General features: G+C 58.1%; 1 protein-coding gene across 1 annotated transcript in view; it reads left to right on the top strand.

The window, feature by feature from the left end:
• Positions 1-11,259, top strand: part of Adrbk2 (adrenergic, beta, receptor kinase 2) — a 70,487-nt gene that overhangs the window by 30,399 nt on the left and 28,829 nt on the right. The window contains exons 14-19 of the mRNA XM_013014280.1: positions 3,657-3,723; positions 4,580-4,680; positions 5,188-5,254; positions 6,274-6,369; positions 9,876-10,038; positions 10,398-10,534. Of these exons, the coding sequence (XP_012869734.1) occupies positions 3,657-3,723; positions 4,580-4,680; positions 5,188-5,254; positions 6,274-6,369; positions 9,876-10,038; positions 10,398-10,534 (631 nt within the window). The remainder of the gene's footprint in view (positions 1-3,656; positions 3,724-4,579; positions 4,681-5,187; positions 5,255-6,273; positions 6,370-9,875; positions 10,039-10,397; positions 10,535-11,259) is intronic.

The following is an 11,259-nucleotide window of genomic DNA, read 5'->3' as shown; positions in this document are numbered from 1 at the left end:
TGCACCCCACCCCACCCTGCACCCCTGCCATCTGGAGATCTGGGGCTGCAGCCCTGGGTGTGCACAAGGCCTCAGCACCAAAACCAAAACCCAAACTCAAAAAACCTAGAAACAATCAGAACCCTTCAGCCACACATAGATCAGGAAGCCCAGGCCGGCTCTGTCAGTCTGTCTGTCTCTAAGGCTTGTAGAGTCACATCTGTGGCTTTACATTTTTGTTCTCACCTTAGGCAAATCACAGTACTTTTGATCTGGGACTAAGTGAAACAGGGTATTAGGAAAACAGGTCCACTTTGAAACACTTTCACTGATATGTTGTGCTCCAGGAACAAACACTATATAAAAATGTATTGCCAGGTGCTGGTGGCTCACGCCTGTAATCCTGGCTGCTCAGGAGGCTGAGATCTGAGGATTGAGGTCCAAAGCACAGCCTGAGAAAGAAAATCTGTGAGACTCTTATCTCCAATTAACTACTAGAAAGCTGGAAGTGGTGCTGTGACTCAAGTGGTAGAGTGCTAGCCTTGAGCAAAAAAGCCCTCAGAGACAATGCCCAGGTCATGAGTTCAAGCCCCAGGTCTGGCAAACACACACACACACACACACACACACACACACGCATGGATTGTGGAAGGAGGTGGGATAATTTTTCTCATGCTTTGCCAGGGAAACTAAGGCATTTTTGAGGCTTATGCAAAAAGGCCAATTTTAAAAGCTTACATTTGTTTGTAAATATGCTCAAAGTCATTTGTGCTTTTAAAGCTTGATATATGTGATCCTTGTTCTAAACTGAAAGATGATCAAAGAGAATAAGAAAGGAAAGCTCAAGTGGCATACTGGACAGTCGGGTGGCATTCCTGTTTCCAGAAGGCTTAGCCAACTTTTAGTGGGACTTCAGTATTTTTTATGTGTGCCTGTGGCAGGGTTTGAACTCAGGGCCTGGGCACTCTCCCTTCAGTGTTTCCCTCAAGGTTGGCCTCTACCACTTGGGCCACAACTTCACTTCCAGGTTTTAGATGGTCAATTGGAGGCAAGAGTTTCATGGGCTTCCTGCCTGGGCTGGATTTGAACCTCCATCCTCAGATCTCAGCCTCCTGAGTAGCTAGGATGACAAGTGTGAGCCACCAGCCCTGGCTGAGGCTTCAATTGTAGTACAACTTAGAGCGCATTCAGATTCTAGAAAGACCCGGAAACCCCTCTCCTTATGTCACTCGTTCCCGCCTGGAGTCTGGAGCTCCTCCATTCCTCAGGAAGCCCAGGGCCGCGGCTGCGCTGGCTGTGCGTATTAGCTCTTCTGCCAAGGCTGCGCCCCGCCTCCCCCCCCCAGGCGTCTCCTCAGGACGCCAGTAATCCAGTTGCCAGCTAACCGCTCACCCCATCCACATGGGATGTCAGGTTGTATTCTTGCTCTGAAAGCCAGGCCTGTTATTCAGTAATTGAATCTTGGTGCATGTGGAGCCTGGGCGGCTTTAATTCCTGTCTTCAGACTCGCTGAGCGGATTAGCGCGTTTGCGCAGGACAGCGGTGCCGTGCCCTCTCGGGCATCCTGTGGGGTCTGGGCGAGCCCCCCTCCCCCTGCTGGGAAGGGGGGTGCCAACCCCCGCCGGAGGACGCAGGGAATGGGGCAAAGCCTCCCGGCCATGGGGCTGTCCACCGCAAAACCCAACAGTAAACATGTTCCAGGGACGCCAAGGGGTGCTGAGTTTGGGGGATGCTGAGTTTGGGGAGTGCTGAGTTTGAGGGGTGCTGAGTTTGGGGGGTGCTGAGTTTGGGGATGCTGAGTTTGAGGGGTGCTGAGTTTGAGGGGTGCTGAGTTTGGGGATGCTGAGTTTGGGGGGTGCTGAGTTTGAGGGTGCTGAATTTGAGGGGTGCTGAGTTTGGGGGGTCCTTTCTTTGTTACTGCACCTGCTGCAAGGCAGCACCTCAGGTCTGTCTGCCGGGCCATAGCCTGGGGTCGGGGGCAGGCAGTGACCCGGGCTGCCTCTGCCGGGCCATGGCCTGGGGTCCGGGCAGGCAGCACCTCAGGCCTGTCTGCCGGGCCATGGCCTGGGGTCCGGGCAGGCAGCACCTCAGGCCTGTCTGCCGGGCCATGGCCTGGGGTCCAGGCAGGCAGCGACCCGGGCTGCCTCTGCCCACCTCGGCCGCCACACGGAAGCCACGCACTGGACAGCTTGCTTCCACTTCGAGTTGTCAAGTCCGGAGTTCACGGGCATGCGGTGGCCTCTGGCGAAGGCCTCCAGCGCCACCCCAGCCGGGGGGCAGGGGGGAGCCCACAGTGGGCGAGCACAGAGAGCTCAGGGAGGATGGAACAAAAGCCAGGCTTGGCAGCTCACGCCTGTAAGCCCAGCTAGGCGGGTGAGCAGTGTACTTGGGAGGATCGAGGTCCAAGGCCCATTCCTGGCAAATGCATGAGACCCTGTCTGAAAAGCAAACTAAACAAAACCGAGCGGGAGACGTGGCTTCAGGGAGAGCGCCTGCCTGGCAAGTGCGAGGCCCTGAGTTCAAACCCCCATACTGCAAAAAAAAAAGGAGTCGCAGCAAGAGAGGTCAGAAAGGCCAGCCCACTCAGCCCACCCAGTCAGCTGCGGTCCATGAGGGGGCCCGTGTGACCGCGCCTCGCCCCGTGGCTCACCGCGTCGGTCCCCACGCAGTGCCGGCGTCCTCGGCTCGGCCCGCAGCAGTTCCCCAGATACCGGGCCGTCACGGAACTCCTTTCCACGGGCCGTGGATTCCCGCGGGGGGAGAGAACAGCGGCCCACGAGAGGCCGCTACCTGTGATTCCCTCTCCCACGGCCGCCGCCGCCGCGCCAGTGTGCATCTGTGGAAGGGGCGCGCAGACGATGCTTTTTAAAATAATGACCATTTTACAATAAGAAATGACACTTTGTTTTCACACTTGCTTTTTCCACACAACGGTTTGGCCGTTTGGTTTTTCCCTCCTTGGAAACCAAGGCAGGGTCGCATATGTCTCTTTTTTGGCTTTCAAACATCAATAGTCAAGAGGCGGTGGCATCTCAGTTTGCATATTTAAAAGCATCCTCTAAAGACAGCAGACAGGAAACGCAGGCCTAGTGTGTGCTGTGCAGCTGGCAACCTGTGCTCCCTCGGTTCACGCCGTCCAGGATCCGCCCTGGGCCACTGGAGGGACTCCGGACTCCGGAGCCCTGGGCTCTGATTGGGTGGAGTCCGATGAAGGGCCCCACCCTGGGGGGAGGGGACTCCTAATGGAGCCAGAAAGGATTGATGCGTTTTGGCTGGGTTCTAGGCCGAGCCATGCTGTCTTGGCCGACCTGGCTTTGATGGAGGTTCTTGGCTTGTTTCGGGGACTGTGCACCTATTGGGTGGATAATTGGCACCAGTGTTGATCTTCAGCTCAGCCACACAAGGTGGATTTGTGCAGGCTTGACATGTCCATGACCACCCGGCCAACATCGCCCCCTAGTGGCTGTCACTGGAAGCCTGTGGCCGGACCACCATCTCTGGGCCATTCAGAGGGGCTCTGGTGCTGGCTCCTAACCCATGTCCCCCAGCAATGACTCGCACGTGGGGGTTTTGCCCTTTTCTTTCTTGAATGAACAGTAAGCGGACACCAGACATTTCTCAGCCGGTGTGCTAGGTTACCTGGTGCCGTATTTTATTAGAACTTTCTGTCTTTACAGACACAGCCCCTTCAGACAGCATAAAACCAAAGATAAGCATGAGATCGACAGGATGACACTGACTGTGGTAAGAGGTGTTAAACTGTATTCCTTTTAATGCTTTTCCTTCTGGTACCAGTACCAGGGCTTGCATGAGGGGCCGACTGCTCTCACCCAGCTTGTCTGCTTGGCTGGTACTCTACCACCTGAGCCATGTTTCCAGTTCAGTCTTTTGCTGGTAAACTGGAGACAGTCTTTGGATAGACATTTGTGGCCCATGATAGCCTTAAACCCTGATCCTCCAGATCTCAGCCTCCTGAGTAGCTAGGATTATAGGCAAGAGCCACTGGTTCTCAGCACATACGCACGCACACACACGCACACACACACAAAGTTTTTGTTTACATCATAGTTTTACTTTTCATTAAGAATAAAATATTGGTAACTATAAAATATCTTTCAAGGTAAAGATCATATTATGTGGTAATACAAAGAATAATATATCATTGATAAATATAAAAAATAAAATATTTTTCATATCTGAAATACGTAAATAAATCAAAAGAAAATCTCTAGACTTCCTAAAAAAAAAAAAAAAGAATAGAAACAGAGGCCAAAGCAATGCTCAAGATTTGCAAAGCAACAGCACAAGAAAGATGTGAACGAGCCCAGCCCACAGCTAAGAAAGTGACTAAGGGGAAGGGGTCCCTCCTGGGGAGGCCAGAGAGATGGAGGAGGGAGCTGGAGAGGCCCGGGGAGGCCGGAGCCTGCTGTCTTCGTGTCTCCACTCTGCTGATGGATTCAAGCCCTTTTTATGTTTCATTGGTGTGAGTGTTCATCTGTAATGCATCTGCAGTTTCTGGTACTGTCCTTACCTGCTCTGGCGGGGCCGGGAGCCGCTGTCTCCACCAGCGGGCCCTGAAGTCCGCCTCTTCTTTCCACAGAACGTGGAGCTCCCCGACGACTTCTCCCCAGAGCTCAAGTCCCTGTTGGGGGGCCTTCTGCAGCGGGACGTGAGCCAGAGGCTGGGCTGCCAAGGCCGCGGGTGCGTCCCCTTCCTGACGCTCACCTGTGTATTCCCGGCCCCGGGACCCTGTGCCCGACGAGGGTGGAGTGGAAAGAGTATGGAAGGACGCAAGGCGGATATCTGTGTGTGGATCTGTGTCCTTTCTAACCAAGAGTTAACTTCTTTCTGTTCTGAGGCTTGAACTCAGGGCCTCCAGTGTGTGCCGTGTGTGGTGCTCTACCACTTGAACCATGCCTCCAGCTTGGTTTTTTGCTGGGTGATTAAAGACAGCATCTCAGCCTTTACTGCTTAGGCTGCTTTTGAACTGAGATCCAGAGAGGATCTCAGCGGGGCTTCTTAAGGGCCCTGTGCAGGGTTGTGCCCCAGGGGGTAGAGAGCAGACGGAGGCCCAGCCTCTGGGGTTCTGTTACAGGTCAGTGCTGTGCTGCTCGGTGTGTGTGTGTGTGGAGGGGAGGCGGCCTGCACCTGCGTGTGCAGCCTGTGACCCCACACGTGTGGTCTTCATCCTGCTGCCCGTCCCCCCAGGGCCCAGGAGCTCAAGGAACATGGCTTCTTCACTGGCATCGAGTGGCAGCTGGCCTACCTGCAGAAGGTGAGCCCCGCCACCCCGGGCTCCCCACCCGTCTGTCCCTCTGTGCCCAGGCCCCCACCCTGGCCGCCTGAGTGTCCCTGTGTGGCCACGTCCCCCGGGGGCCACCCCCCCTCTTCAGATCCCTCCTTAGGCAGGAAGGAGCTTTGAGTGCACCCAGCCGGTGCGGGCTTCTCCCTCCCCCCCCCCCCCGCCATTGTTCCTGAGCAGCGCAGGTGAGCAGGCGGCTGTGGGAGTTGGTGTGATTTGGGTCCACAGTTTCCTTTGTGTAGCGGGTGGTTTGCACCGAGCCACACCCAGCCCCCTTCCTGTTTTAAGCTTTTATTGTCATATCCATGGATACAGCAAAGATACAAATGATTGTTGTTGTTGTTATTTTGCAGCTCAGGGATTTGAACTTGGAGCCCGAGCTTGTGAGGCAGACCCTCCAGCACTTGAGCCATGCCCCCAGTCCCGTTTTTGTTTGCTTTAGTTATTTTTAGGTAGGATCTCTCGGTGTTTTTCTGGGGCCAACCTCAGGTCCCTCCCGTCGCAGGCGTGGCCAGCATGCCCCACGAGTCCTGCTGGAGGCTTCTGTGGCTCCTGGCTGCCGAGGATGGGGGTTTTCTGTGGGGAGGGAGCCCCAGTTCAGGGAGCGCGGCCCAGGGGTGCATGCTGGCCACGTGGAGTCCTGTGCAGGCCCCACTGGGCAGGGGCTGGGGCCAGCCCCCATCGCGCCACACTGCCCGAGGACAGGAGGAAAGATGGACGAGAAGCCGGGGCTGCAGGCTCTGGTCCTCGTCTCGTTAACCACTGGTGAAGACACTAGATGGTGCCTGGCTTTCTGGGTCCAGACCTGGGGTTCCCTCCCCCACCCCAGCCCCTACTGGGCGAGGCCAAGCCTTGTGTGAAGCACGCAGGGTGCATCGCTGGGGCCCAAGGGGGCGCCAGGCGAGGGGCTGCTGGCGCCCAGCTTGTCAGCAGCCTAGGATGCTGGCTGGGGCTGTGAGCATCTTCCTTAACTCTGTCCTTTACCTCCTCAGTACCCACCACCCCTTATCCCTCCCCGGGGGGAGGTCAACGCTGCGGACGCCTTTGACATCGGCTCCTTTGACGAAGAGGACACCAAAGGCATTAAGGTGCACACGCGAGGGCCCCCTGTCTCCCTGTTGTTTGGGAGGGTGTGACGGGAAGATTTCCACTGAGAACCCATCAAGCAGAGTGATGCCAGTGTGGAAACCACTGCGATATTTGAAGCATGTGTAAGTTAAGAACCTACGTGAAAGCCGGGCGCCGGTGGCTCACACCTGTAATCCTAGCTACTCAGGAGGCTGAGATCTGAGGATCGTGGTTCAAAGCCAGCCCGGGCAAGAAAGTCCGTGAAACTCTTAACTCCAATAAACCACCAGAACACCGGAAGTGGCGCTGTAGCTCAAGCAGTAGAGCGCTCGCCTTGAGCTGAAGAGCTGAGGGACAGCGCCCAGGCCCAGAGTTCAAGCCCCACGACTGACAACAACAACAACAACAAAAAGAACCTACATGAGTTTGACTCCATGAAAACTTGGCTTGTACAGAACCTTGGTTTTACTCAGCAGGCTGCAATCAGAATTATTAACGAGCAGCTGGGAGAGTTGACTCATGCCTAGCTACTCAAGGGGCAGGGATTATGGGAAGATCAGTTTTGGGCCAGCCCAGGCAAAAAAAATTTGGTGGAACCCCATCTCAACAGGAAAAGCAGCCCGGCCCATCTCCCTCAGCCTCTTGCATGTGTCTCCTCGTCCTGTCTGTCCCTGTGCGGGTCCCCCCCCTCCCCGCCCTGCCCCACACACATCCGTCCCTTCCCTCCAGAAGGCCATGGGCTCTGGCTGGAGGAGGCCAGGAGGTGGGGGAGGACAGTGTGTGGATGCCAGGTCCCAGCAGCCAAGGACGGAGGTGGCTGTCTGGTGGGGAGAGGGGCTGCGTGGTGGGGGTTCTGGGGTGCAGAGGAGCAGCCCCCCGAGGTCCAAGCTGTGGCTGCCCTGATGGTGCTGCCAGACCAGTGCCAGACCACGCCGGCTCCTCCAGGCCTGGCCTGCGAGTGAGCCAGACATGCTGTGCTGGGCCGAGGGATGCATGCATGCACACGGCACACACGCAGCACGCACACGCAGCACACACACATGCAGCACGCACGCACACACGCGGCATGCACGCACATGGCACACACGCACGTGGCACACACACGCGGCACGCACACACATGGCACACACGCGGCACGCACACACATGCGGCACACGCACACACGCGGCACACACGCACATGGCACACACACGCGGCACACACGCACATGGCACACACGCAGCACACACGCACGTGGCACACACGCACATGGCACACACACGCGGCACGCACACACATGCGGCACACACGCATGTGGCACACACGCACATGGCACACACACACATGGCACACATGCATGTGGCACACACGCACATGGCACACACGCGGCACACACGCACGTAGCACATGCATATGGCACGCATGCACACGGCACACACGCACATGGCACACACGCGGCACACACGCACGTGGCACACGGACATGGCACGCACGCACGTGGCACACACGCACATGGCACACACACGTGGCACGCACACACATGCGGCACACGCACACACACGCACATGGCACACACGCGGCACACACGCACATGGCACACACGCGGCACACACGCCGTGGCACACACGCACATGGCACACACGCGGCACACGCACGTGGCACACGCACATGGCACACACGCGGCACACACGCACGTGGCACACGCACATGGCACGCATGCACGCGGCACACACGCACACACGCGGCACACACGCACGTGGCACACACGCACATGACACGCACGCACGCAGCACACACACGCAGCACGCACGCACACACGCGGCACACACGCACGTGGCACACACACATGGCACGCACGCACGCGGCACACACTATGCACGCAGCACGCTCAGGCCCGGCACGTTCTCAGACCCGAGACCTCTCCACACAGGAATCTCGGCTGCTTCTCCAGTCCTGGGGCTTGAACTCAGGGCCTGGCACGGCCCCTGAGCTTTTGGCTCAAGGCCATATCAGCTTCCTCCTCGAGCCACCTCGCCACGTCTGGCTTTTTGGTAGTTAATCGGAGATAAGAGTCTCACGGGGATGTTTTCTGCCTGGGCTGGCTTTGAACTTTGATCCTCAAATCTCAGCCTGAGAAGCTGGGGTGACAGGTGTGAGCCACTGGCACTAAAAAAGGAAAAAGCTCACTTCATCGATCCATGTAAACACAAGTTCTGTTCTTTTACGTCGTTTACCAACCCAGCCTGTAACACAGACACACACACACATGCGCACACGCATGCATGTGCATTCACACATGGGCGCGTGCCTCTCCTCACATTTAGGACTGGGGTTTCAGTGCGGGGCAGAGGTTGTGTGTTTGGAGACAGTGGGGTGGCTTCCCAGCGGGCGCCCCTCAGCTCTGCTCCACCGGCCTGCACGGGCGGGGCCGCTCAGGCAGGCCCCCCTGGCCGCCCTCCGTTCACCTCGGCCCGGCAGGCCCCCCTGGCCGCCCTCCGCTCACCCCGCTCAGGCAGGCCCCCCTGGCCGCCCTCCATTCACCTTGCCCAGGCATCAGAAGTCTTGTGAGAGATCATCTCACACATCTCACACTCTCTCTCTAAAGGGCGGCCCTGCTTCCTTTGGGGCGCTGTCTCTCAGACGCCAGAAGCCCTGTTGTCCGCTTAGGAGAGCAGGAGGAAGGCTTTGAAAGGCCATCATTAAAGTAATTGTTAGCACTAGTCTCAGAGGCTACGGTGGCCAAACCCTCCCTGTATCCTGCACTTTACATTAATCAATTCATTACTGTATTTAGTGCTGGCCCTGGAGCTTGAATTTAGGGTCTGGGCACTGCCCCTGAGTTGTTTTTTGCTCAAGGTTGGTGCTCTACCACTTGAGCCTTAGCTTTACTTCTAGCTTTTCGGTGGTTTATTGGAAATAAGAGTCTCGTGGGACTTTCCTGCCTGGGGCTGGCTTCGAGCCACCGTCCTCAGACCTCAGCCTCCTGAGCAGGGAGGCTGACAGGTAGGATGCAGACGCGCGCCACCGCGCCCAGCTGCACTTTAAATGTGAATGCATGGCGGTGGCGTTTGCTCGCCTGGAAGGTTTGGGGGGTGACGGGGAAACTCTGCCTCCAGCACCTGTGATTTCCTCACGGCTCCCGTGACTGCGGGAAGCTGGGACGGTCCCCTCCTCCCCCACATCCCCGCCTCTGAAACCTCGGGCTTCTGCTCTCCGGCTTTGATAAATCAAACATTCCTCCATGATTGCAGCTTCACCTGGCCTTGAGATCTTTATAAATCAAATATTCCCCCCCACCCCGTAATGGCAGCTTCACCTGGCCTTGAGATCTTTTTGTACTTAAAAAACAAACCACCACACGTGCTAGTTTTCACGTGCACATCGTGTGCAGCCGGGTGCAGGGCCGAGGGTGAGACGCTGCCACCTTGGTGGCCCCCACCGCCTTGGCCGTCACTGCCCGTGGTTTGTGACATGGACGGCCCCGTGGCCTTTGCGCCACCCCCTGGTGCGCTAAGTCCCAACTCTCTTGGTTTCTTGGCACGATCAGTTGCTGGACTGTGACCAAGACCTGTACAGGAACTTCCCGCTGGTGATCTCGGAGCGCTGGCAGCGGGAGGTGGTGGAGACGGTGTACGACGCGGTGAACGCCGAGACAGATAAGATCGAGGCCCGGAAGAGAGCCAGGAGCAAGCCTCTGGGACAGGAAGAAGGTGAGGACGAGCCACGAGCCCGCGCCCCGGCGATCCTGGGGCTCCCTCCGTCCTCCTCACCAGACCATCCACACCTGCCGTTTCTGCTTATTATTTTCAGCCGTAGGGCTTCATAGAAGTCATCTCCCCACAGAACCACATGGTGGGAGGGAGGAGTGACCCCTGTGTGACCTCTGACCCCATGGGCTCCAGTGTTGTGACGGGGGTCACTGCATTGCCCTCTTAATCTAGGGTCTTGCACCCTGAATTCTTTGGGGGTGTGGGGCAGCCAAAGCCCGGCCCAGTGGTCTGCCATCATGCCCAGACATCTCCCCCTGTCCCGCGCGGTCCTGTGTGACCTGGGGTGTCTCTGTCCCCAGGTTACGCGCTGGGGAAGGACTGCATCATGCACGGGTTCATGCTGAAGCTGAGCACCCCGTTCCTCACGCAGTGGCAGCGGCGCTACTTCTACCTCTTCCCCAACAGGCTGGAGTGGCGAGGGGACACCGAGTCCCGGGTGAGTGCAGGGCCGCGGCCGTAGCCGGGGTTCTAACCCAGCCTCCGACTGGGGGGTCCCCTCAGGGAGGCCTGCGTAGTGCACAGCCGTTCAGAGGGCCCGAGTGGCCAAAGGGGCTGGGGCGGGGGGCAGGGGGAGGGACGGGGTATGTGGGCAAGAACGGGGGCCACCACATCCGACAGCTGCTCACCCTCGCCTCAGTGTCTCTGGGACTTGGGGCCCAGCGCAGTGACGCAGCCTCAGTTTCCCCACCTGTGAAGTGGGAGAAGTGAATCAGTTGCCACACTGATTCTTGAGTGCTTCTCCAAGGCCAGGTTCTGTGAAGGGACAAATCCCATGCGTCCAGCCACCTCAGGGGTCCAGGGGAGGCCCAGCCTGGCTCGGGGGCAAGCTGGGGTGAGGTGGGGCGAGCGGCCATGTCCACGGTGGCCCTCGGTCCCTCCCCGGGTGGCCAGCAAGTAGAAGGTCTCCAGAGACGGAAGTGAGGCCCCGCAGGGCCCCGAGCACCCCGCGCCGCTCTGCGCTGGGGGAGGGCGGCCGCAGGCGGCAGGGGTCACAGGCCGGGCTGCTGCCTTCCCGGGTTCTGTTCACAGTGAGCGTGGACGGACGAGACAGAGGGAAGCCGTGGTGTGCGCTGCACCTGCTGCGAGCCGCTGGCGGAGGCCGCCTCTGCCAGACACGAGTGCCGGAGGGTGGGCCGCAGGCGGGAGGGGCGGGCCACAGGC

This window comes from Dipodomys ordii, unplaced genomic scaffold (assembly GCF_000151885.1).
Source record: "Dipodomys ordii isolate 6190 unplaced genomic scaffold, Dord_2.0 Scaffold23, whole genome shotgun sequence".
NCBI lineage: Eukaryota > Metazoa > Chordata > Mammalia > Rodentia > Heteromyidae > Dipodomys > Dipodomys ordii.
This window is presented reverse-complemented; position numbering and strand designations above follow the sequence as displayed.